This window comes from Orussus abietinus, unplaced genomic scaffold, assembly GCF_000612105.2.
Source record: "Orussus abietinus isolate OABI.00-Male unplaced genomic scaffold, Oabi_2.0 scaffold28, whole genome shotgun sequence".
Classification (NCBI taxonomy): domain Eukaryota; kingdom Metazoa; phylum Arthropoda; class Insecta; order Hymenoptera; family Orussidae; genus Orussus; species Orussus abietinus.
In genome coordinates this window covers 1,191,574-1,216,272 of record NW_019394431.1, presented here as the reverse complement: position 1 = coordinate 1,216,272, position 24,699 = coordinate 1,191,574, and the positions used below count along the sequence as shown (strand labels likewise).

Sequence of the window (24,699 nt, the reverse complement as noted above, 5' to 3'; positions counted from 1 at the left end):
TTTTAGCTTATACAATGAGGCCACGAGTTAGTTCGATCTAAGTGGCACTGTTATCACAAGGCCGAGTATAGTAACTTTTGAAAACATACCTTGCATGTGTGTATCGGCTTGTTCGTATCGATGTAAACGTAACAATCGTCTGCTTCCAATTTAACGGTTCGTCGCAAAATCGCTGTGAAGTCCGTCGCGAAACACACTCGCGAAGTTATCAGAAGTCGGTCAGCTTCGTAATCGCTCGTAATCGAGTTAGTTTGACGGGTTCCTCGTGGCAAAGGGTACGCCAGAAAGGTTTCACCCGGAGTCAAACTAGGTGTAATATATGTAAAAGTGAGAGAAGAGGTTATGGTCTCGGTGATGCAGCCCTTTATGGTAAGTGAGACTTTTTCGAAAACCTTTAGAATCGTGGACGCCGCGTGTTGTACAACCCCTTTCTTCTTGACACATTTCCTCGCACTGCTTAAGCGACTAAAACTTGATATTTAATCAGTGACCTTTCGTGTCCTTCTGCAGGATGTCGAGAGCTCGAGGAGCTACATTGACGAGCTGTATTCGCCAGACCCGCAGAAATGTCTGGAGGCGATTATGTAAGTTTCCAGGATACTTAACCTCCAAGTTTTCTGCTGTTCCTTAACACCTTAAAGTTCTCTCTAATTTAAGCAGTTTCCTGTATTAGAAATGCTCATATCAATTAGTAGAGCGCCTACCATTACCATAGAGTTTCTACGTTAATGAAATTCGACATACTGTATGCAAATCAAAGCATACAATTAGATTCCAGAATAAGAATATTAATTAACTTAATTTCATGTATATATATCGTAACTGCACTAGTGCAATTGATCAAAGATTCGATTGATTTAGACAAATTTTAAGAAATATTCCGTTTTGATAGATGTCTCAAGAATTCTGTGATCGGGAGCAACCGACAAAAGGGGTCTGTGATAGCGCAAGGAGTCGTTCCAAGACTGTTGCAATTGCTTGGTGATTCATCTGGAGTAATTGGGGATCGAATTCGTCTAGAATCGGCGGTAACATTAGGATCCCTGGCAAAAGGCACCGATCAGCATGTATTGGCATTGATAGACCTTGGAGTGGTACCATTGATACTCCAAGTGCTTCTATCTACGGTGGTCTCTGAAGTACCTGTAGAAGGAAAAGCGAAAATACCTGATCTTTTAATCGAAGCATGCTTAAGATGTCTGAGGACAGTATTTCAACATACAGCTGCACCAGTTCATACCATCTATCAAGACCCAACTCTGGTACCGAGATTACTCACACTTGCCGGGCGCTCGGTTACTTGTCAGGTCTGCGTAGCAACAATCTTAACAACTGCGTGTAAGGTAACGAGCATCCCTGGCTTACAATGCTCATAGACTGGTAGACTAGTTGTATATAAAATTGCCTTACTATTTAATAACGTTTCCAGACTGCAGAGGAGCAGAATGCACTCTCAAAAGGAGGTGCCATCGACACTTTGGCAGCTCAACTGGATTCGCCTCTAGCCGATGTACAGTTGCCAGCCTTGGCGTGTTTGGCGAATATGTGTTACCAAAATCACGAGGTCTCGGCCGTGGTGGCCGCAGCCTCAACGGGCAGCGGTTTGCAGAGCAGACTAGTGCCTGTAGTTTTGGGGCAGCTAATGGGGCGAGAAAGGAGCTCGTTGGTTCAGCTGGAAGCAGCTCGTTGCGTGGCCTACATGCACCGAGCTGGAGCACTGTCGTCGACGGATCCTCGCGTCGTCTACAGAGCTTTACCTTGTTTAGTGAGGCTGTGCCATCGGGAACGACCACCCTGTGAAAGAGTAGTCGCAGCAGAGACCCTGGCCTATCTCACGGAGGTTAGCACTGACCTCCAACGCTTAGCCTCCATCAGCAATCATTTGATCCCCACCCTGGCAGAGCTGTTAACCCCTCTTCCGGTAAGTGGTGGAAACGCATTGAATCAAGCGACAGATTCGCACGCTTTGAAATAACCAACAGGGTTTGTCAGGTGATGGATTCTGCGTTGTACCAAGACATGAGGCAGGCTGCCTTCCGGGCATTTGCTTCCCTTGGAGCCAACGACGAAGACATTCGCAAGAGGATCATCGAAACGGACAACCTCATGGAACAGGTCGTGTCCGGGTTGCAAGACCCTGGCGGTCCAAGGGTACGACTCGCTGCGGTTAGGTGTCTCCATTCTCTTTCTCGGAGTGTACAGCAATTGAGGACGACCTTCCAAGACCATGCCGTCTGGAGGCCGCTTTTGCAACTTCTTCATGGCGCTGACAAAGGACTCGAAGGTTGGCCTAGGATGACGGAGGAAATTATTTATTTGAGTAAAAGTGTAACGAGATGAATTCCTTGACAGGTGGAGGCGAAGGCGAGGAAGATTTATTAACCGTGGCTTCGAGTACCTTGTGTAACTTGCTTCTAGAGTTCAGTCCAAGCAAGGAACCCATTCTGGAGTCCGGTGGAGTGGAACTCCTGTGTTCGTTGACTAAACGGAGGGATCCTGCATTGCGGTTGAACGGTATTTGGGCTCTTATGAATGTCGCCTTTCAAGCGGAACAAAGAGTCAAATCGCAGATTCTGTCGTGCCTCGGAACGGACCAGATATTCCGACTGCTCGCCGATCCGGAGCTAGCGGTTCTTATGAAAACCCTGGGTCTTCTACGCAATCTCCTCTCGACGAAGGCCCACATTGATCGGATAATGGGCGAGCACGCTGCCCATGTTATGCAAGCGGTAATTCTGGTATTGGAGGATCCCAAGCATCCGGCGGATGTCAAAGAGCAGGCTCTCTGCATCCTGGCGAACGTCGCCGATGGCGATCGAGCAAGGGATCACATAATGGCGAACGAGGATGTCCTCAAGAAACTCATGGATTACATGGTTAATTAAATGCTCCGGATTAGATCGTTTAGTGCATGTGATTGTGAAAAGTGCGATACGTAATCTAATGGTGCGATAATCGTTCCAGATGCATAGCAACGTTAAGCTGCAGGTTGCAGCAATCTTCTGTGTGTGCAACCTAGTCTGGAGAGAAGAGCCTGGTGCGGCGCAACGTCAGGCACGTCTGCGTGAATTGGGCCTCTATCGTATATTGCAGCAGTTAAGGCAGGCGAAGGATGTGCAGTTGTTCGACAAGTGAGTACTACGTAAGGCTCTGCTGTCATGCCACGGGGGTAGCAGGTCTATGCCTTACGTAGCTGTTGAAATTGATTTTTATCATTTTATACGTCGTTCTTTTAACGTAACTTTCTTTCTTTCAGAGTAAAGACTGCCTTGGCACAGTTTTTTGACGCTTGAACCGCGAGAGATCATGTCCGATGCTAGAACTTTTTTCTCTTTTTACAACATTTCGTTTTACCATTGGAATGTCGAACCTTAACAACGCTGTGATCCCGTACTTCGGTCGATTAATACGTTAACGGCCTGGATTTATCTAAGGTAAAGACCGTGGCTCGAAAAAGCGGTCTCGATCTTGAGCCTCGCGGGCCCACGTACAAAGAACATATTTATTTAGATGGGAGTAGCTCGAGAGGATGTGCGATTCTTGTAAAGGTCGATCATCGCGTCTGCTATTCGCGTGTTGCCTCTGACGAGGAACATCCGTTTAAGACCTCTCTTAGTTTACTACCAATCATTAGAACGGGTCCTAAAGTTACTTACCTCCCTGTTTCAATGATTTTTACCTAACGAACCATTACAATTCGATACGAGTACAATTGCAATGACTTAGTGCACGGTTCTTTTTCTTTTTTTTTTTTTCGCCGTTGAAATCATTTTCCTAGACTTTATACGAATCCCGTTAATAATTCCATGTGATAATTACAGTAATTACGAACCTTACCGATTTTTGTGTGTAGGAATAAATCAAACGCCACGATTGTTTACCTTCGGCTATCTTTTTCGTGATCTTCAGGTCCATTTATAGATGATCGGTTATTTTCAACTATACAGATTTGACGACTCTAGTCGGGTTCCTTGAAATTTTTATAAAAAGGAAGGGACAGAAGAAAGTATATACGAAATTGTCCGTTAGCTCTCTTCGCATTGTATGAATTGGTTCCTGGTATTGCGATAACGTGGATGTTTAATTCATCTTAGCCGAACAAGCTGGCTTGGAACTTGTAAAGCATGCAAAACGAAGAAAGCTAATAGAATTGCTAAGACTTTCTTGCACTATCTATATTAGAGGGAAAAAATGCACTTTTACCCTCAACATTGATTTCTACGAAAGAACTAAAATTGGCATTTTTTTTTTTTCCCTCTAGTATAGAAAGTGCAAACGAGAGAGCGAGCAGAACAAATCGTCCTCGATTCCCCATGTAACCTATAAGCTGTATTAATGTTTACATTTGTCTTATCAATATGAAATGTGGAATTACAAACTGTTTATACAGTCCAGAAAAAGTGAAAATGCAGTATGGGAAGTGAAGCCGGATTGTCTTTCACTGATGTTATGAATTACGTAGGGATCGAGGGGATTTTTCTTAAGTCATCAGTAATTACGCTTCGTCACCAACTAATATCAACCTGCGTGGTTACCTTGCTTAGATAACTATTGTGAACAAGTCTCGAAAGTGTTTTGTCTCCAATTTTTCAACGATTTAACGGACGGAACGATCGGATCAGAATTTAGGGTTGCTGGGTTTGTTCTTTCGAAGAACCAGTGATATGCACAATCTGTTCTGTTTAGCGGGGGAAGTACCGATGTTGGTACAAAGCAGACGCCATTCGATGTTAAACGAATCTGACTACCCTAATTCATTTCCTTAGAGATTTAATAAAAGGAACAGAAGCGAAATTCCGAAAGAAGAGAGGGCAGGAGATAGCGAGATGAAGTCGTTAAGGATTGTTAACGGTGGTGAAATACAATCGGATGACGTACAATTGCAACGCCTGGTTTACACTTTTTTATTATAACCTTTGTATTGTAAATTTTACACGTAAGACACTGTTTTGGGCGAACGCGTTTTATATTGTTTATCGTAAAATTTCAACGCTGTTGCGCACAAGTTCACGAAGACGATCGATCGCTGCACTGAAGAGACTCGATAGCAGAATTGTTCTACGGTCAGGTGAACATGCGTTTCAGAAAAATTCGCGCGTGTCATTGCGCGAGTATATAAAAAGTAAGTACTTAGTGATTAGTCCTTTAATGAATAATTTTTCCACTTTCTTTTCAGATACAGAAATGGGATGCGAGGTGATATCTTGGACTACTGGTATTTCTCATAAAAGAACCTTTCAGGTTTGAATCTTGAAAAGAAACAGAAACCAGGAACTTTTTCAGATCACTCATCTAGGTACTGACTCGAAGAATATCGATCAACTCAGGCCTATCAACATTGATAAGATATTTCATTCATCTTTGGTGACAAAGATTCAATTTATCAGGTTCTGTAGTACTCTTTGGTATTTATAAATAAATGCAGTTGACGTGAGTCAAAAATATGCTCGGAAGATCATGAAATTCAGGTTTCCATTGCTGTATATGTACAGAAATTGAATTTCATATTTGTTTTTGCACTCTTTGAATAAATAATGCTTTTGATGCAGTACTTCTGACTGACGTTTTTACGAATTCATTAAATAATAGGTCAAGCCTTTGAAGGAATGTTCAGATTCATTCGTAATGATAACAAGCAATGTACGGCATGCATGCATTATGCTCGACTACAATTTTGACTCACGATATCGAATACTCTAATATATAAATCTACATGATTGGAATATCTAAAATTGTATTTTTTTTTAGAATTAAATAAGATCGTAAGGCTACTATTTCATTATAGTATCGACGAGGTCATACATCTTCTATCCGCAACAGAAGAAAAATACTACAAACGGACATTGCTTACTTATGCAACAATAGAATATAGAAATCCGTACATTTAATTATTAATTTAATATAACATTGTATACTAATATAAACTATTGCACTGTAACGGATTAATGCGAGACTTCGCACTTCACGCCGACAAACTTTTTAACTTTGTTACAAAACTTATTACATAACACATAGTACATTCAATTATTTGACTAGATATTTATTTTGTAAATAACTCATTATTGTAATTGTGTATATTCGTGGTCAACACGATGTCAATTCGTCTTTTGTTAAAGAACTATTTATTTAATCCTTAAATGATAGAATAATTGTCACATTTACGTGACTGGCAAGAATCTCCTCTCCTCGGTGAGATTTGCATTTGATTAACTATTTCCTGTAAGTACTGATCATTGATATCACTGTTTTGAAATAGTAGCCTTATGTTTGGACGCATTTCAGACCATTGAGACTTTATACGAAGCAACCAACACAGAATACCAAAAAGAAATAAGATTTTCCTCCACGAAACTGCGCGAATTACACGACGAAACAGAACTAACTTGCGAATTTCTTCTCTGTAGCATTTTATAGAGCTTAAATTAAGCACAACTTAGTTCTGCCTTCAAATGGAAAGTGCATATTTAAGCAGGAGCATTGCTGCTGTTCTGCAGGTTCTCAAGCGGATTGTTGACCAATGGATCGAGCTCGGCGAACAAGTCCAGCCAGCCTTTCTGTTTCGCGTTTTTACTTTTTTTCGTCTGAAAGAAAACCAACTGATGTGTTATTGCATTAACGAACATCAATAATTTGCTACGCTTCAGTTGGCAATTGTAAAATTAAAATCACTTCCAAGACATACCTTGTCGCTGTTCATCAAAGAAGGGTTGCCTCGAGTGCTGGTTTGCATCGCCTCTCCCAAGCTTTGTTTAAGAATACCTGGTGGTAAAAACGTATCTTCCGTCACAGCATCCCACTCCGAGCTAGTACTTGGCCCTCCGTTAAGAATGTCATCCAATAATGCTATACTTTCCGTTGACAACAGTTGCAAGGATTCCTGCGGTTGATTTTGCGCCATGTTCGTCGATGCAGATTTCAAGGAGACTGGGTCTAGGAAATCTGCAGCAGAAGCCGAACTGCCACTGCCAAAAGAATCCATGGCTAAATCCAAGTCGGCTAAGCTTTCGTCTAGTCCAGGCAACAAACTGGCTTGAGTAATGACTCGGTCAGGTTTGTTCGCCAAAGGCTGGCTGTTAGCGGCTGGGTGTTCCTCCGATGCTAAACTCGCGAAAAATTCATCCAACTGTTTGTTGTGATCGACTTCTGGCTTTTCTGAAGTATCCTCTTTTTTGGCAATGTGGGAACTTAAATCCAAACTTCCTATGTCCAAGGATTCCACAGGATCGTTGTCGATGTCTAGTAACTGCCCTTCCTGAACACTGTTTGTTTTCACAATTTCCGGAGTGGGCTTTACTTCTTGCGCTTCTTCCACGTCGTCGTGGTAATCCGTGTCGAAGAATAATAATCTGTAATACATTATTCGAGAGAGTTTACTAAGAAAATTAATCTACAGCTATGATCCTTTTTATATTTTTTATTTTACTCACTTATCCTTGTCTTCTAGGATATCGTTTCCACCTGTTTCCTGAGCCAACTTGCTCGAGGGCTCCACCAGCTCTCGTACTACCATGAAGTCATAATGTTGGTAACCCTTAAAGCTGTTCGCTATTGTTGAGAACGCTCTTGTAGACTTCTTTGTGAAATCCAGCAAAGTATTTTGGTACAGGACCAGAGCATGGCTAAACATATTGCATCGAGCAGCCGCTAGCAAGTCCACTTTCTGCAGGCAATCTAGAGCCAAGTTGTCGAAGGATGCCTTGCCTCTGTACCATATGAAAATTGTTTTTAAATGCTCGTTTCTAGACACTTAAACGTTTGCACTAAAATGTTAATAAGGTATTCTATGTACCGTCTCACACGGACTTGAACCTTCCTGAATCGTTCGAGTTGTTTCGATGTATCAGGGTCGAGTTCCTGCGATATATTCTTCATCCAGGACAGGGCTGCACGATACTCAGTTCTTGCTTTCTCCATAGCTTGGACATTTTGCAAGGTGTCCTCAATCGCTCGCTGTCGAAAAGTTTCGACTTCTTGGTACAACCTAACTAGAGGAGCTCTTAAAGCTAATCGTTGCTGGCCTGAATAAGACATAGCTTTACCGACTGCTGACATCATCTTTCCAGCTCTCGTTTGATCTTGCTTGCCGGCTTCTTTTAGAAAACGACCCATAGCATTTTCTTCTTGAGCTAAATCTATTTGATAAAAACACATTATTTCAATACAATATATATTTAAGCACTACAAATACTCAGTGTTGGATCCTTACTGCACAATCTCTCCTGATACTTGTCGATTACACGTTGTAAATACGAACATGTCTCTTGAATACTACGGAACAGTTCAAGCTTAGCATCTAGTTCTGCATCCGATGCAACTATGCACTCATCCTCTTTTTTGCCAAGTTTTCTTGACAAGGCCTGCTTCGTCACCCAGAAATGATGTTGCATTTTGGTGATAGCCGAATCATCTGACACATCCGTTCGTTGGACCCAACGATCAAAAGCATTACCTGACATTCCAGAAGTGCTGTTATCACTATAAAAATATTAATTGAATTTAAAGTCTATATCTTTCATGTCTTTGCTTTTACTACAACAGTAAAATATCTGTTCCGTAGTATAGAAGAGAAGCACACGGTATAGAAGAACAGAATATATTAGAACGTAAACCTGTTATCACAGGAAGCTTTTCGACGCCGGAAGCACGTATTTATTAGTTTTATCAGGTTTAAAGATAAATCCATGGGTCTGTTCGTAATGAGAAATATAAGTTAAAAGAAGTGTCATAGTTATAAAAAAATATATTCAAGCAATTTCCGAGTTGTAAAAAGGTATAACTTTTAAATCTCATTTTTCGAGGATTCATTATATTAAAACATATTTCTTATCATTTTTGGAGTACGACGGGAAGTAACTAAATTTGCTTCTCATCTTATCTTACCCTAAATTAATACTGAATTATACTTACTATGCATTCATAATGAAAACCTTTCTTTTTAGATTTCAGGGGATCAAGTGTCAGAGTTGTTGAAAACTGTGTCAAAATTTGACATTTCGCGCAGTTGGCGTTTACCTGGCATCCGCCATTGTTGATATTAGGGAAACCAACGAATGCTCGGGTTTTCAGTGCAGAGATGAGTTAGGAGATTGCTCATGGGCAGGGTCGTGAAATCGCATCCTGTGCTGCCCTCTGGTTTCGTACGTTAGCTTTCACCGTTTTTTGACCCCAAGGGCGGCACAACGAATATCTGGTAGGGGCTCGCGAACTCGCGATGGCGATACCATCTACCAGTAGCTCTTGACGGCTCACGTACTCGTGATGGTAGTACCTCGCGGCTGTTGACGGTGGTGGCTTGCCAACGCTTACGGACACTGCTCGCTTTTGATGGTAAGGAAAGAACATTCGTGGCACCCGCTTTGACTTTACTCTTCACTTACTTTATTTATTTTACAACAAAGTGAAATTTTACCTTAATTAAATTCTACTTCACAGTTAGTTCGCGGATCGGTGTCATCCCATAAGGATGTTACCGATCCCCCAGGTCCCGCCACGAGGAGGCCGCTGCGATTGGGACCCGCCTAAGCATAGGCACCTGGTTCCGTTGAGTTCCCGGCGTCCCAGGAACTCACAGAACCAGGATTTCATCACCCATACAACACACCACTCGCATACCATTCGCATCCGTCCATACAACACACCACTCGCATACCATACTCATCCGTCCATACAACGCTCGCCGCAGAGTACAGGGTAAGTCNCTTATTAACCGACCCCCCGGTTGCCTCTTTCTCGTCACCTTAACGGAAAATCCGTAATTATAAGATGATGCAAAAGAAGTACAAGGGTACCTTTTTCAGGTATCTGCGGTCAGGTGTCGACCGGGAGAAGCGACGGTACGGTAATTGAGGACTCCCGATTATCATAAAATCCCCAAATTCTAATAATCAATTTTTAAATATATTAATCAAGAAACCGGAGTACGTGAGCCGTCAAGGGCTACTGGTAGATGGTGTCGCCATCGCGAGTTCGCGAGCCCCTACCAGAAATTCGTTGCGCCGCCCTTGGGGGCAAAAAACGGTGAAAGCTAACGTACGAAACCAGAGGGCAGCACAGGATGCGATCGTACGATCCTGCCCGTGAGCAATCTCCCAACTCATCTTTGCTATCGCACGACCCTGCCCGTGAGCAATCTCCTAACTCATCTCTGTTTGCTAATCTATCTTGATTTTATAATCCTGGTTTGACATTTCAAAAGTTCAAATCAATTCAAATAAACCGTACGATTCTAATACTGGCTCGATGAATTTTTCGAATTTTTGGGGGGGAGGTTTAAGATTCAAATTCTAGGACCAAAGTCAATCAAAGTGGAAGTCAGTGGAAGTCGAACTTCGTTTCAGTTCAGTATAGTTTCAGGTCTTCGTTTTCAATTTTTAAAGTAGATCGTAAATAGGAACACAATGGCTTCAGATGACAGAAAAATACCAAGAAATGCATACTTTACTTTATTGAAAAGTAAGTGTAAACAATTTGATGAGAAACTTGAGAAATTATCAGAATCCCTGAAGCAACCTAATATTCTATTCTGTGATGATCCTATAAAAATGGAGGAAGCAATTCAGTTTGCTACACGTCTGGTGGTGGATGTTAAAAAATTAGAGGTATTATTTAACATATGTTGTCGCTGTTAAGTTTTCATTCATTTGTTTTAAACAATGACACATGTAAAGTGTATATTGCTAGACTGATTATATACGGCAACCGTTTCAGGAAGAAATGAAAAGCAATGCAATAGCAAGAAAAAAATACATTGAAGAAATGGATAAGTATTACAATGATTGCCAACGAAATTACAATACTTTAAAGGACCAAGTTCATGAGCTCGAGACAGTCTTCAAAGAATTTGGGTATGATCCAGAACAAATCGATAATGCGGATCGGTAAGTTCTATCTTAAGTATTTTTTAATTCATGTATACAATGATTTACCGAATCATTTCAAAGAAATACATTAATTTATGTTTATTTGATTTTATTATTAACATTTGATTATTGTAATAATAATTCTAAAAAGTTTTTGTAGGAGTAATGATATTACCGATGAAAGTGAAGTTGAAGCATCAAATGCTTTATGTCCTGCAGAAAGGAAAGATGTAGTAGAATTTACACCTGACATGACTTGGAAGTACAAACCAAAAACAAATGATGGACTAAGCAATGACACAGATTCCAAAAATGTTTCATCTAAACAAAGTTTTTTATCTCCAGAAGTATTAACAAGTGGCCTGCAAGCTCAACCACTGCAATATACTCCCTATCGTAATTGTCCACAAAAACCTATTTTTTCTAAACATTTTTATAGTTCTACCAAAAAATAACTGAAATTACTGTTAACTGAATGTGCGTTTCATATTGTTATTATATCCTAGTTAACAATCTACCAGAGCCCCCGCGGGATGCCGCCAGAGCGAAACAACGTATCGCGCAACCGACAACCTGAGCCAGGTAGCCTTGCACGCCGTAGCATAGCTACGACGTACTAGGTGCCGACGGAAGCTGCCGGATACACTAAAGGTACGGCAATGCCGTACCTGCAAAAATCTACTTCGGTTAGTACGTAAATCCGGAATTACTAGCTGCATGGAAACGCACCCGACAACTTCCTGTCCGCAATTTACAATTACGCACGCACGCAANGAGTGTTATTATATAATTAATAAATCGTATATATCTTAGAATATAAATGACAATTTCAGCATAAGTTTTGTTAGTTTTTTCTAGTAATAAACCTATTGATGTCACGTATGTACTATCCTGTAGGTACCATTGAGCATTCTAACCTAAAAATAAAATGATACTGAAGCAAGGTGGCTAACGAAGTTTATGACAGTTTAAGATAAACTTGCATTATTTCAAGATCATATGTTATTAATTTAAAACTGTATAATCTGTATAGATTGCGACTTTCTAAGTTTAATTTGATCGTAATATGAGTAAGTTCATTAGTTTGATAGAAATAATTTACAGGAGCAGTAATTGACATTGTTATTACAGACACAGATGCAAGGCTTTGTCAAGGAAAGGATGTTTTAGAAAGAATGAATTTTTTGTATCAGGTAAATGATTGAATGAGTAATATTTTTACAAGATGTTACATTTCAATATCTAACCTATTAATTTTCATAACATGTAATAGGCTAGCAGGTTAATGGTATCCAAAGACGATATTCTGGCATCATATTATGGTAAAGTGATGGTCAGTTGTGCAAGGAAAGCAGTGTTACGAATGTAAGTACTAAAACCAACACTCTTCTTGTTTTATATGCATATTCATTGTAGATCGTAGTAATATTGCTAATCCACAAATAATAAATTATTTACAGAGAACCAGATATGAAGAGATCGATATGTAAAGGTTGTCACTCTCCTCTCATTCCTGGTAAAACGGTAAAAGTACGATTAAAGTCTAAACCTACAAAAGCAATTACTTGGACATGTCTAATATGCAACACAACTAGGAAGTTACCTAACAAGGGTGATTACAAGTTATGGGTAGAACAACCTGATGCTGTAATAGAAATGCTGGATTATTCACATGAAACCGTAACTAGTGCTTCCCCCGTTAATACCAGTGGTAAAAAACATAAAAAGGAATGTCACAAAGATGTGAGTAATAAAACAAAAGATACTAGCCATAACGATCATAATGTCCAGGTAATGGAGCAAGGAGAGAATCACGATAATCATAAGGTACTGCAGAATACTGTCAAAGGATCAGCATAGCATAATGATTATTCTTGAAAAAAGTTTGTTCCTCCTATGGCATCTCACATGAAACGCAGTAACAACTCACTTTCATATACGAATATTTTATATTAATTGCTTACATAAAATATGTTACAATCAGTTTGTAACTAATAAACAGACAATTTTTTGCTAACTGGAGTTATAATAATGGTAATAATAATAATAACCATCTAATAATATCGTAGTCACAATGGTAATATTATATTAAACGATCTTAACGTTAACTTGTCCGAGTTAAGTTAGTTTTCCATTCGAGTACGAGATACGTTTAACGGTGACGATACGTTCGCAGTAATCTCCGAAGTTCTCGAATGCATTTGTTTTGATTTTGGCCCAAGAAGTATGCGAGGAATATGAAAAAATGGTTCGTATCGATCGCCCACTGAACGTAAGTAAGCCGTCCTCACTCGAATACACGTCGTCTCGAAATTCATTGCGAACGACGTCATCGTTCGTTTATCTATGATATGACTATGTCCGCCCATCGCCCGCGATTCGCCTAAATGTCGATGTATAACAGAGAGAATGTGCACCTGGTCGAGATCCAGCCGCGAGGGAGTACTTCCTCCGAGCGACTACTTAACTTAAAAGCCTGGATGAAGATTTTACCAGGACGTCGTAGGAAACAGGTGACAGGGGAATCCTCGACGTACAAACGAATGCGGAAGTATAAAAAGGGTCATTGGGCTGGACGGAATCTACACATCCACTTATATACATATATCTGTCGTGCCAAGCTTCAAAGTCAAGCTATCTCACAGTGACTACCTTAGCTACAGGGATGGCAATTTACACGTACGCAATAGCATGTACGCGGTACTTACGTCCATACTTAACATGTCCTTACTTAAGCATATTACACGTGCTTTCTCCAGTTACGGAGATGGACATTTATACCTCATAACGTACGCAGGTTGTATGCAGGTTTGCTAACTCATTATCAGGGACGGGAAGGATAACATATAAATTAGACACTTAACCATCGCATAACTCCTAAGAGTACTTTCGAAGGTTTCGTTCTCTTGATCCCGGAACATAGGCGACAAAAACTCAATTCTGAATTCTTCCCCCTCGCTGCACCTAATAAATAGACACAATCCGTAAGTACATGCCTAGTCAGAGGGTAATGATATTTTACATGAGACGCTCTTAATAATACAATCATTCGACGAAAGTATTCAGTTAAGAAACCTGTCACCTCTCGCTACGTTAGTCGTAGATGATGGCAATTAATCGGAAAGATGACTCGTTACAAGACCTGCACGGAAACGCGCGATACACGTTTTCGTCGTTAAGCGTAACAAACGTGCCATCCCAGCTCCGCTAATGTTCCTCATACGCCAGGATTCCGTAGACTTGCGTCAGACCTGACCTCAGGTTGGCAACGCACACACATATATACATGCACACACCGGCTACAGGTAATGTTTAAGTCCATTAATAGCGACCGTCGACCGTCCATCGTTCCCTGCCTCTCGGTGCGTTCTCGGCCCGTCGAGGAGGTCGTTCGGTGAAGGGAAACGGCTTAACAAAACGCGGGAACGGAAATCTTTTCCCGGACGACCTTTGCTCGGGGACGCGCACGAGCGTCTTCCACGCAAACGCATACCACGGAGTACTCGATTATTGTCATAGTGGCGCGTGCGTGCGAATACCTTGGGGTAATCGCGCCCAAGGGTGCACGCTCTACCGAGAGAACCGAGGACAAGAGGTACGGCTTACGACGACGACGATGCGATTACGTATGGGTAAGAAGAGAGTCGAAATGTGTCCTCTACACGAGTCCTGAGACGAACTGGGGCTGACCATCCCGGTCCAGCGTCAACTGGGGAACGGCACTCGCTGTTGGCTGAAACGTCGATCCCTGGAAACCCATCGCTGACTCGTACAGCTGGAATCATGACGAACATGCTGAAGAATTTCCTCTAGTTTCTGGTTTAGGTTATCTTTATGGCGCCATTGAAATGACGAAGTGCAAGCTTGTGCTTGTAAATCAGGGATGGACTGGTATTAATGCATGGTAGGCTGCTGTAATACGAACGTTATGGTTTCCAGGAAGCGTGGTGTAATCTGGAGTTGTGGGTCGATGCCTGTTAGACGATAGTGGATGTTGAATAGTGGCGTAGGTGTTATCTTGAGACGTGTCACCCATGCCCACACTGACACCACTTCCTCGCCTTTCAGTGCCTAGGCCGCCTTCTGGTTCGCTAAACACTTGCATCGTTAATTCCTGTTCCTCGTACAGCTTCAGTTTTCTGTAGATGGGGATCGTAGATTATGCAGGGATTTATTTGTGAAATAAAATAGCAACAGTGTGTCAAAGATTGAAGCTTACTGCTCGATCCATAATGGATTTTCGGTTGTGTTTAGTTCGTCGATGATTTGTTTCTTGATCAAGCCGTCCTTTTTCCGTATGTCGTTCGGGACGGTAATCACCCTGAATTAGGAATCGGATGGTCAGAAAGATTGACGGTTATATGGTATAATCATTAACTGTTAGTCTAGCTTACCAATGGCGCAAGCAGCAGCACACCACTGTCACGGTGACTGCTCCGACTAGTAAAACAACTAATAGTGCTATTAAAGCTGCTAGTGCTGGATCGAACGACTCTTCTTGGACTCCAGCATACGCAGGCTGAAATTATCATCGAGGATAAATACAAACGTGAGGTTGTAAAATGATTGACAAGTAATCATATGATACCAACCACTACATTTTTAATGGCGAACCCTGCGTAGTAGTCCTTCAGGAAATCGTATTTCGCATCAATGACTCTTAGGACTTGGGGGACTGGAGCTATGGTCTGCGTGTCAGTGTCTACCACGTGCAAGTACATGTCACACCTTGTAAAAAAGATTATTCATGAGTCGTATCCAGTTTCGATATATCAATTACATTTGAAGACACAACCGAGTGATAAAAGTTTACCATTCTCTTAGGAGGTGCCCGGAAGCATCCATATGGTATCTAATGTCATCCACGACAACTCGACTCTGCGTTGCATTTGACAGCTCCGAGACGATCTCGTCTCTCTCACGGTTCACTTCTTCCGGTGGCCTCGATAAGATCACTTTTATCAGCTGGGTCGGCTCGAACACCCAAACATAAACTCTGGCTATGGCAGATCTCTCCGGAGGAGCAGTCTCTTTGGCAACAACATCTACGATGAACCTGTCCTGGTTATATTCTGCCATGTACCCGCTGGTTAGTACCTTGCCATCTTGGGTGACATTAAATGGACTAGGAACAATGGATCCACTGGGCTTTTCGGATCCGAATTTGTATAAATTCGCCCCGGAAACGTAATAATGGAGCGTCCCATTGTCAGCAAGGTCCGAGTCGGATGCTGTCACCTTGGCGACGATATCGTTCAAATTCGCCATTGAATTGATTCCTGCATAGTAATCGGTGCGCTCAAACACTGGAGGATTATCGTTCTCGTCGAGAATCGTCACAGTGACGTTCACATGACCGTGTTCTGGATTATTAGTTAGAGGTACGTGTGCACTTCGAGGCCCGATGTAAATGTCAGGGTCGTTGGCAGCAAGAATCGAAAGGACATAGGTATCTCGTTCTTCCCGGTCGAATGATTTATTAGAATATATACGCCCGTCAGTTTTGTCGATGTAGAAAGTTCGATTTTCATTGCCTGTAAGCCAAAAATTATTTTTAGTAGAAAAATTAAAAAATTCATCGGTCTAAATGCTGAAGAGATTTTTACCAGCCTCGATGTAGTAGTACACTTTGGCATGTCTCCCCTCATCTTTATCTTCCGCAGTGACTTTTCCTACGAAATAGTCCTTCGGTCTGTTTTCAGGAACATGAAAGTTGTATTCATCGTAGAATTCAGGAACGTTATCGTTGGTATCGACTAATAACACGGTCAAGAGACGTAAAGTCTCATACGTTGTCGGGCTACCATGGTCTGCTGCTACTAACACTAGCTAATTGGAACATATAAAAGCTTCTTGTAGAGGTGTACACTTATTTGGGACGGGATCGTTACAGCAAAGCAAGGGTCACATTTAAAGATAAATATAATAGATAAGCAACGCATTAAAATGAATACATAATTAAAATCTGAGATCACCAGTTAAATTATTCTCTACGGTCTAGGATAATTCATCGTAAATTTTTTAATGTCTATTTAGTGATTGTATATAATTAACATACCTCGAATTTACTTTTGACTTCTCGATCAAGAATTATCTTGGCACGTAGTTCGCCAGTTTCCTGGTCGATGGAGAATTCTTCGGTCTCTTGGACGTTCCTGTTTTCAACATTTAGATGATAACCAACTTTTCCATTCTCGCCAGGATCCTTATCGGTGGCTTTCACGGTCATCACGAGATAATTTGGGATTCCTGCATTCTGAAAATTAGACAAGTGGGTAAATATCTTGAATGTTTAATATGAAAATGTCTTAATAGTAGGTTAGGTTACATACCTCGGGAACTTCTACCGTTGCGTTTGGCAGTTCTGGCATAATGAACTCGGGTTTGTGTTGATTGACAGGAATCACCCTGATGTCGACGTAACATTTATCAGAATGTGGGCCGTTTCCGCCACCGTCTCTGGCTTCCACTTGAATTCTATAGGATCCTGCTCGACCCAGAAGGGCCACTGCTGGATATAATATACCGGTCTCTGGGTTCAAAACAAACGAGCCATTCTCATTTCCATCTAATATAGAGTACCAAACTTCCCCGTTGATGCCTTCGTCAGGGTCTGCTGCCCGAACCTATAGATAAGAACATAAATCGTCAATCCGGTATCTTATTCCATCTCCTAAAATTCAATAATTGTACGTCATTTACCTGCAGAATCGGAGCTGGAGGATTCACTGGCAGATTCTCTGCTACCGAAGCCCTGTAGCTGTGCTGTGTAAATATCGGACGGTTATCATTGACATCGACCAGTTGTATATGAACGGGAACCGAAGACGATCTCCGAGAGTTCACGGGAGCTCCGTCACTGGCCATTACTGTTATTGTGATCTCCGGCATTATTTCTCGGTCCAAAACAGTCGCACTTCCAACGGTGATTTCCCCAGTTTCGTGACCTAACGATACAAGGATTGATATACAACATTTTGCTTTAATCTGGAACGATTTTTGTTCTACTGACGTAGGGTTAAAATTTGCCTTACCGATATTAAAATCAGAGGCATGCTCTCCGATAAGACTGTAACTGACTTCGCCAAATGGTCCTTCGTCTCCATCCGTGGCTTTGATAACGGTTACGTGGGTTCCTGGTGGAGCGTTTTCTTTCACCGAAGCACTATAGGATTTTTTTTCAAATTTAGGATCCTGATCGTTCACGTTTATTATGGTCACGGTGATTTTCGCCGTAGAGGACAGTGGTGGTACTCCGGAATCGTATGCAACTACGGTGAAGGTCAGCTGCTTCGATTCTTCGTAGTCAATTATTTGACTAGTCCGTACGATTCCTAAAAAAAATAAGTAACAATCTGTAAGAGATAGGGAACTGAGAAATCAGCGGCACAGCGTACCAGTAATATTGTCGATGTTGAAATATGGGCTAGGTGGATCAATGGCGTATCCAGCAATATTGCTGTCGGCGTCGGTGGCCGTGAATGCTCCGACAATCGCTCCTGTTGGTTGTTCTTCCTGCATCTCGATTGAATATCCCGGATTTTCTTTGGTCCACGGCTTTGCGAATTCCGGTGGCAAATGATTTACATCGATGATGGTCACCACCAAAGTGCCTTTAAAATCAAATCAGTCACTGTTCGATGCTCTAATTTCTCATGAAAATAGTACTTTATATTTTGAGGCTTTAAGGCGTACCTGTTCCTTGCTGGAGAGTAGGTGCCGAGGTGTCAGTGACTATCACTGGAATGCTGACCGTTGCAGCAATGTCTCTATCAAGGGGTCTCACTACCGACACTTGACCCGTTTTTCTGTCAACGGCAAAAAAGTCCTAAAATGGGAGAGATTGATATAACGGGAAAGTATATTTTAACAACGCGAAGCAACGGCGTTATCGATTAACTCGGATGATTAATTATTTGTATGTCCTATCCCGGTACCTTGAAAGATGTAGTGTTATCGACCACTTGCTGTCCATTTCTGTCGATGGCGGTAATAGGTTTGGAAATGGCAAAGTTAAGTGCTTCGGGATCCGTGCTGTCTGGATCGGCTGCTTTTAATGTTGCAAATACTGTACCAATAGCGGTGTCCTCGGTAACTTCCGCTCGTTGGGTTTCAGGAGTAAAATAAGGAGGTTTATCGTTACTGTTTTCTACCTTTATCATGAGAGTCGTTGTACCCGTTAAGCTAGGCGTTCCTGAAAATAAAATGCCCATTAACACATCAAACGTCTTTCGACCCAATGAGGCTACGTTCTTTTATTAAGTACTTTTCAATCCAATAATCGTACCTCCGTCCAAAGCGATAACTTCTATATGATACGTGTTGCTTTTATCAAAATCAAGTTTCCTGGAAACAGTCACAACGCCACTGGTGTCATTAATGGCGAAGTCATCGAATGCTCCCTTTTGAATCCTGTACGTCAGCTCGGCGTTGATACCGCTATCGGCATCAGTAGCCGTAACTTCTTCGACGACGGTACCTGTGATGAAACAGTTTTCTTTTAAGTCTAGTCTTAAAAAATCGCGACCAACAATTGTCATTGCTAATACAGTCTCTTACCAATTTCCGACACCTCTGGGACGCTAGCGGTATACAAATCATGAGGAAATACAGGAGCATTGTTATTAACATCGCGTACAGTGATGTTGACTAATGCGGTGTCGGTAAATGCTCCATCGCTGGCTTGTACGGAGAGAGCTATCCAATCATGGGTGGAATTGGTCATGTCCAACGGACCCTTATTAGCAATGGTGATCTCCCCAGAATCCGAGTCGATGTCGAATAAATTCATGTCCTTCCCCGCGATTATGGAATAACTGATTTTCGAAGTCTTATCCTTATCGCGAGCCTGGACCTTCAGTTCTGGCTCGAACTTCTCCGCACCTTCGTCGATGACGGCTCTGTACTTTTGTTGGAGGAACCTTGGAGGGCTGTCATTCGAGTCGAGCAAGCTGACTCGTAAAGAGACACTCGTCGTTTGTCCTTTACCGTCATCATCGGTCGCCTGTTTATGATCGTTAAAAAGAAAATGTAAACCTGCTACAGGAGGATATACTTGGCATATTCGAGTCAGGAGGAAATCGTACGTAACCTTGTAATTCAGGAAGTATTCCGTCTGGTTCTCGTAATCTAGACACGGTGACGTGCCCGGAGTAGGACAGGGAGCAACGGTGATGGTTCCGGTTCTCTTATCGACGGCAAAATGCTCGGCTCCTTGCCCATGTAACTGATACACTATTCCCGCCGTACCGAACCTTGGAAAATGAATACAATGTATATGTGAAATATGAAATTTATCATTAGTCTTAGGTAGACCGACATACCGGCCACTGTCGCGATCTTTGGCAGTGATAGTTGCGATAAGAGTCCCTGGAGTGGCAGTCTCCGAAATCGAGGCAGTGTACGTGGGATTACTGAACGAAGGGGCGTTGTCATTGGCATCTGTAATTGACACGGTGACCGTCGCGGTCGACGCAAGTTTAGGGTTCGTATGAACCTCTTCCGCGATCACCTAGCAAGTGATATAACAATTAAATTAAACGAATTACTACTTGAACCCTGAATTCCCAATTCATTAATTTTTTTCTTTAAATTATATTAATTCACTTTCTATACCAGTATGAAGAATTTCCTCTGGTTAGGGTTCTCGTAGTCAAGAGAGCCATTAGCCACGCGAATGTTCACCGTAGTGCTTCCAGTTGCCATCGTCGGTTCTACTGTAAACGCTCCGGTTAAGTCATCCAATCTCAGGGAAAATACGGAGTTCAGACCCTGAGGGAAAGAATAGAATTAGAAGCATTTCTTCCATTCCTGAGTATATATGTTATCGGTACACGAGTCATCTTGCTTACAACGTCAGGGTCTTTAACTGTCATATCCAGGTGTGGAAGGGGAGTATCGTCAGGTACATTTTCAGGGATCTCGATGCTGTATTCCCGCCTGTTGAATCTGGGTGGCTCGTCGTTGACATCTTTGATCGTCACTGTGGCTTCTGCCGTTGACACCGTCGTTTCATCGTTTCCTGGCACGCCGTCGATTACCTCTCGAGCTTTCACCGTTAATGTCAAAACCCCCGTGGCGTCTTCGAGGGCTTCTCTGTTCAGTGGCTTCGCAGTCCTCAGCTCTCCGGTTTCGGCATCCAGCAGAAAGTAATCGAACGGATCTGCCGGGGGAGAAATAATTGGATAATTAGTTTACCTAGGTATAGAAGAGGTAAACTATAATAATGCGCGACCTCCGAAAAAGAACCGGATCCTCAGAAACCCGTCTGGGAAGAATCGTCATCGACGGTACTGCGAAGGACTTACTGGTGACTAATTGGTAGATCACCTTCCTCGGCATTCCTCGATCACCATCTCTAGCCCTGACCGTCATCACGAGAGTACCTATCGGGTCGTCTTCACGCACGATTCCGGTTAGCGAGTCTAAAAACTCGGGAGGACTGTTCTGAATGTCGGCGACCTTGATCTCCACGCCGGTCGTACCGTTATTGGTGCCGTCCTAGAAATAGCGGAAGATTGCCATTACTTAAACGCATGAAATATCCCGACATCACTGTTAATAAATAAATAAACGGAGAAATTAATTTGCTCACACTGGCCCTCAGAATCAGCTGATAGAATGGCCTCTCTCTGTAGTCCAGAGGCTGTTGCAGAACCAAAGCTCCCACGTAGGTATTCTGACTCTTCTCCACGTCGACGATGCCAAATTTCTCGCAGGCATCGGGGAACTGTAAAACCAAGACGAACGAGTGAGCATCTATATTTCCAATATCGATAAATAATTATTTCTAGTTAATTGGAATTAAATTCAAGTATCCCGCACAGTGGCGCCTCGTCCCTGCGTCCACCTCACTGCTAGGAGTCCCCGAGGAGGTCGTTGCTAGAAGGAGACTCCTGGAAGTACCCGAAGAGCAAGACTCGACGAACTGCAGGATGCAATTCGAGGGGTCTACCGTGAAGGGAAAACGCGGTGTGCCGTACCTCTTGAACATTAGTTACATTTAATGACCGCGTATACCGGCGTGGTCCGCTCTTCGCGTACAGGGAAAAGCATTAAAGTTCGCCGCCGGTAAAGCCAAACCGGACCATTAGTTAAAAGGTTTTACAGTTTTATTGGCCGCCTAACGGCTCCCTAAATTTATCGGCCGGATATGACGTAGTTCTAGACCGTGCAGAACCTGCAGAATTTGCGTGCTCCTGGGTCGCAGATCTTCGGGAACGACTTCAAAGGGGATGGATGAACGATTTTTTTTTTATTTCTCCAAATCCTCTAGACTTGGAGAAATGGCGAGGTCGAAGTTAACGGCTGAAAGTACCTGCTGCTGTGGAATACAGTAGAGCTCGATATTGTTGCCCAACAAGTCGGGGTCGGTGACTCGAATTCCTGGGAGGACTGTGGAACCTGGTGGAGTGTCCTCGGCGGCCACAGCCTCGTAAGGTACTCCGATGAAACGAGGAGGATTGTCGTTCTCGTCCAAAACGATCACATAAGCTTCCATGCCGACGATGTTCGGCTGTTGGCCTTCCGGAACCTGGTCCTCTAGCGTCACTCGGAAACGGATGGTGTCATTTTCCTGAAACGATGCGAAAATTAATTTAAAATGAGAAACGGGAAATACTCCCTCCTATTAAATATGACATCATATTTCCTTTCATTTTCGGTACTCCCTTATTTGGCATGCAGAGGACCACCGAGGCAAGGAGGAAATTCGCATTTTCATGAATAGTACCGGGAATTTGGACGAATGCACGCAAATGCAATGCATCGAATATGTGCTCGCTTCGGCCACCCCACTTCCATTTCGGCTCGGAATATCGAAGATCGTGATAATACCGGCAATGGGTTCGCATTTTCGCACAGCCATTGGCGACAGACAAGGGAGGCAATCAGCGTAATCGTCCCCATATGTGTGCGGTCGAATGTTCCGATTCGAACGATAAAGTTTAATTGAGGTAATACTTACTCATCTCGTATGCATTATACGAGGGGGCGCGAAAATGTCCAGCCTCGTTTCCTCCTCTTTTAGGGCGAAGAGGAGGAGATAAAATAGAAAAGGACCTTGTCATAATGGAGGTACGATTACGGCAACGATTTCGACCTCTGGGGAGGGGGGCATTGTTTCGGATGCTTCTTTTCGACCTCGGGTCTCCGTTATCGATGCTTTATAAGGATATCGGAGGAACCCAATCACGGTAATCGGTCCTTCTATGTGCGGAGGAACTTTCAAGTTCGACCGGTCGAGGTTAATTGCGACGAAGCACCGCAGGAATTCGATCAGAAACAATCTACCCCGACGAGAGGCTTAACTCCATCGGACTAGTCGGCAACTCTCGGTTCCTGGGAACATCGAGACCTTAAACTTCCCGCAAATCGGAAGTCCCGTTCAACTATGCTCGGCCGAACTTTGTCCTTCGCTTTTATGACCGAATCGATCGCTCGTTAATCGCTGCTAGGCATGTACACAAAGCTTTGAGCATCCAGTTCAAATTTCGAAATTCTCGACCACGATGTCCTTTGATCGGCGAGCTAATGGTTCGGCACAGCGTCCGATAAAGATTCATTATTGGCGTTATTGCCATTATTTCAGGAATTCCTTTCCTCTTGCTCATCAATTCGTCATTTCAAGATGTACAAATCAACGCCTCCGACATTAGAGGTGGGCCTGAAACATCGTAATAATCTTCCAGTATCTGGATCTAACGTTGCGTTACGCTACAAATTACCGACAGCGCATCGCCGGGCAACGTCTCTTACAGGAATTGGAGAATGAATTATTCGATTGAGCGAGCGTTTTAAATTGAACGGAGTCCGTCCAGTATCGGGCAGAGGAAAATCAGCGGGCTGGAAAGGTCCGTGGAATCGTCTACTAGTGGTAGTGGTCTCCGAATGATACGCAAACTGGTCGGCGAGGGGCGGCGCCGTCACGGAACCGTGGTCAGCGTTCCTTTCTCTTCTTTTCCGCTTCTCCGGATAATTTCCGTATTCAATTCCTTTTGAGACGCGCTCCTCCCTTTCCGTGTGTATACACAAGCCCGAGCATGAATATCCTTTCTAAAAATGTATTCGATTGTCGTCAGCTGACTAGTTAGAAAATGTTTATTTTTTATTTTTACGTTACCCAAGTAATCGAGTAGGAAGAAACCCAGTAGAAGTAACCTTTAATTGGTCAGACGTGTCTTTCATGTGTTTGTAATTAAAAAATCGTGAATAACCATTAATATAATATCATTACCATAATACCATGTTCTCACGTAGTTCGAGAACCTGCCTCTGTCGCGGAATCGCGGTCGGTCTTCCCTTTTCTTTTCTTTTCCGCATTCAATTCTGTTTTTAAACGTGATTCTCTCTTCATTTACTGTCAATTTCACTGGTCAGCCATGAGACGTTGCTCGGGTGAAGGTATTAAAAAATTGTGAGTGATCTTTAATAAAATATCACTCGGTGGCGTGTCAGCGCGTAGTTTGCGAACCGGCCGCTTGCAGCGCTGAGGTCGCGGAACCGCGGCCGACTCCCTCTTCCTTTTTCTCCTCTTTTCCGCTCCCTCGGATAATTCCCCGTATTCTTCGACTTCCTGTCGGCAGCAGATGCAGCGAGGATGCTCTGGGCCCGACGCCGGGGACGCCATATCGCAACCGCGGCCCGGGCCGGACAAAAGGGAAGCGGTTCTCTTTCGTTTATCCGCCGGCGGAACGATCGAGCAACCTGCACTCGACAACCTGTACCTGCAGTATCAGATCCCAGTTCCGCCCCGATAGCGCTGTCTTCTTGGATGAAGGCTCGGCTACGAGTTTCCTTCCTCTTTTTAAATGCGACCGTTACAGTCGTGTCGACGCATCTC

At 42.9% G+C, this 24,699-nt stretch overlaps 5 protein-coding genes across 7 annotated transcripts in view; 3 read left to right on the top strand and 2 right to left on the bottom strand.

Annotated features, from left to right (window-relative positions):
• The first annotated feature begins 120 nt into the window (after positions 1-120).
• Positions 121-4,886, top strand: LOC105701351 (armadillo repeat-containing protein 8). Its single transcript, XM_012428026.1, has 8 exons — positions 121-369; positions 511-584; positions 893-1,343; positions 1,430-1,921; positions 1,993-2,284; positions 2,353-2,876; positions 2,965-3,131; positions 3,257-4,886. The coding sequence occupies exons 1-8, from the start codon at positions 343-345 to the stop codon at positions 3,291-3,293; spliced, it is 2,064 nt and encodes a 687-aa protein (XP_012283449.1). The 5' UTR covers positions 121-342; the 3' UTR covers positions 3,294-4,886.
• Positions 3,743-9,038, bottom strand: LOC105701352 (islet cell autoantigen 1). Its single transcript, XM_012428027.1, has 6 exons — positions 8,908-9,038; positions 8,207-8,475; positions 7,790-8,132; positions 7,428-7,703; positions 6,683-7,346; positions 3,743-6,581 (listed from the first exon to the last, which is right to left on the bottom strand). Exons 1-6 carry the CDS (start codon positions 8,916-8,918, stop codon positions 6,465-6,467), a joined length of 1,680 nt encoding a protein of 559 aa, XP_012283450.1. The 5' UTR covers positions 8,919-9,038; the 3' UTR covers positions 3,743-6,464.
• A 1,106-nt stretch (positions 9,039-10,144) lies between these two features.
• Positions 10,145-11,372, top strand: LOC105702773. 2 transcript variants are annotated; one of them, XM_012430601.2, is made up of 3 exons: positions 10,145-10,598; positions 10,708-10,877; positions 11,011-11,372. In XM_012430601.2, exons 1-3 carry the CDS (start codon positions 10,398-10,400, stop codon positions 11,312-11,314), a joined length of 675 nt encoding a protein of 224 aa, XP_012286024.1. In that variant the 5' UTR covers positions 10,145-10,397; the 3' UTR covers positions 11,315-11,372. The 2 variants fall into 2 exon arrangements, with proteins under 2 accessions (XP_012286024.1, XP_012286025.1); XM_012430602.2 differs by having other exon boundaries at positions 10,149-10,598; positions 11,020-11,372.
• A 410-nt stretch (positions 11,373-11,782) lies between these two features.
• LOC105701341 (ribonuclease P protein subunit rpr2) lies at positions 11,783-12,876 on the top strand. The gene is made up of 4 exons (XM_012428011.1): positions 11,783-11,929; positions 11,991-12,052; positions 12,133-12,224; positions 12,320-12,876. Exons 1-4 carry the CDS (start codon positions 11,926-11,928, stop codon positions 12,717-12,719), a joined length of 558 nt encoding a protein of 185 aa, XP_012283434.1. The 5' UTR covers positions 11,783-11,925; the 3' UTR covers positions 12,720-12,876.
• The window catches only part of LOC105701340 (cadherin-87A), a 53,882-nt gene continuing 41,972 nt past the window's right edge, over positions 12,790-24,699 (bottom strand). Inside the window, exons 4-27 of one of the 2 annotated variants that reach the window (XR_001104207.1) lie at positions 22,177-22,434; positions 21,454-21,588; positions 21,167-21,359; positions 20,711-21,021; positions 20,475-20,630; positions 20,183-20,370; positions 19,951-20,113; positions 19,419-19,863; positions 19,147-19,338; positions 18,797-19,053; positions 18,555-18,687; positions 18,257-18,472; positions 17,894-18,193; positions 17,562-17,806; positions 17,192-17,485; positions 16,918-17,115; positions 16,466-16,688; positions 15,673-16,393; positions 15,452-15,587; positions 15,254-15,378; positions 15,079-15,180; positions 14,785-14,998; positions 13,942-14,634; positions 12,790-13,823 (exon numbers count right to left, since the gene is read on the bottom strand). Coding sequence is in view for 1 of the 2 variants with exons in the window: in XM_012428010.1 (XP_012283433.1) it covers positions 14,518-14,634; positions 14,785-14,998; positions 15,079-15,180; positions 15,254-15,378; positions 15,452-15,587; positions 15,673-16,393; positions 16,466-16,688; positions 16,918-17,115; positions 17,192-17,485; positions 17,562-17,806; positions 17,894-18,193; positions 18,257-18,472; positions 18,555-18,687; positions 18,797-19,053; positions 19,147-19,338; positions 19,419-19,863; positions 19,951-20,113; positions 20,183-20,370; positions 20,475-20,630; positions 20,711-21,021; positions 21,167-21,359; positions 21,454-21,588; positions 22,177-22,434 (5,322 nt within the window). In the remaining variant the exon portion in view is untranslated. Of the gene's footprint in view, positions 14,635-14,784; positions 14,999-15,078; positions 15,181-15,253; positions 15,379-15,451; positions 15,588-15,672; positions 16,394-16,465; positions 16,689-16,917; positions 17,116-17,191; positions 17,486-17,561; positions 17,807-17,893; positions 18,194-18,256; positions 18,473-18,554; positions 18,688-18,796; positions 19,054-19,146; positions 19,339-19,418; positions 19,864-19,950; positions 20,114-20,182; positions 20,371-20,474; positions 20,631-20,710; positions 21,022-21,166; positions 21,360-21,453; positions 21,589-22,176; positions 22,435-24,699 lie in introns of both variants that reach the window. The other variant, XM_012428010.1, reaches the window with a different exon arrangement.

What these genes read in the sequence shown, in the direction of transcription:
- LOC105701351 (XM_012428026.1), top strand. Translation starts at nt 343, where the DNA reads ATGGTCTCGGTGATGCAGCCCTTTATG. An exon ending in TCTTAACAACTGCGTGTAAG is followed by an intron (nt 1,344 to 1,429) that starts GTAACGAGCATC and finishes TAACGTTTCCAG; the next exon opens with ACTGCAGAGGAGCAGAATGC. An exon ending in AGAAACTCATGGATTACATG is followed by an intron (nt 2,877 to 2,964) that starts GTTAATTAAATG and finishes TAATCGTTCCAG; the next exon opens with ATGCATAGCAACGTTAAGCT.
- LOC105701352 (XM_012428027.1), bottom strand. An exon ending in ATCCTAGAAGACAAGGATAA is followed by an intron (nt 7,347 to 7,427) that starts GTGAGTAAAATA and finishes AATGTATTACAG; the next exon opens with ATTATTATTCTTCGACACGG. An exon ending in CTTTGATGAACAGCGACAAG is followed by an intron (nt 6,582 to 6,682) that starts GTATGTCTTGGA and finishes GTTTTCTTTCAG; the next exon opens with ACGAAAAAAAGTAAAAACGC.
- LOC105702773 (XM_012430601.2), top strand. Translation starts at nt 10,398, where the DNA reads ATGGCTTCAGATGACAGAAAAATACCAAGAAATGCATACTTTACTTTA. An exon ending in TGGATGTTAAAAAATTAGAG is followed by an intron (nt 10,599 to 10,707) that starts GTATTATTTAAC and finishes CAACCGTTTCAG; the next exon opens with GAAGAAATGAAAAGCAATGC. An exon ending in CAAATCGATAATGCGGATCG is followed by an intron (nt 10,878 to 11,010) that starts GTAAGTTCTATC and finishes AATTCTAAAAAG; the next exon opens with TTTTTGTAGGAGTAATGATA.
- LOC105701341 (XM_012428011.1), top strand. An exon ending in GAATGAATTTTTTGTATCAG is followed by an intron (nt 12,053 to 12,132) that starts GTAAATGATTGA and finishes AACATGTAATAG; the next exon opens with GCTAGCAGGTTAATGGTATC. An exon ending in AGGAAAGCAGTGTTACGAAT is followed by an intron (nt 12,225 to 12,319) that starts GTAAGTACTAAA and finishes AATTATTTACAG; the next exon opens with AGAACCAGATATGAAGAGAT.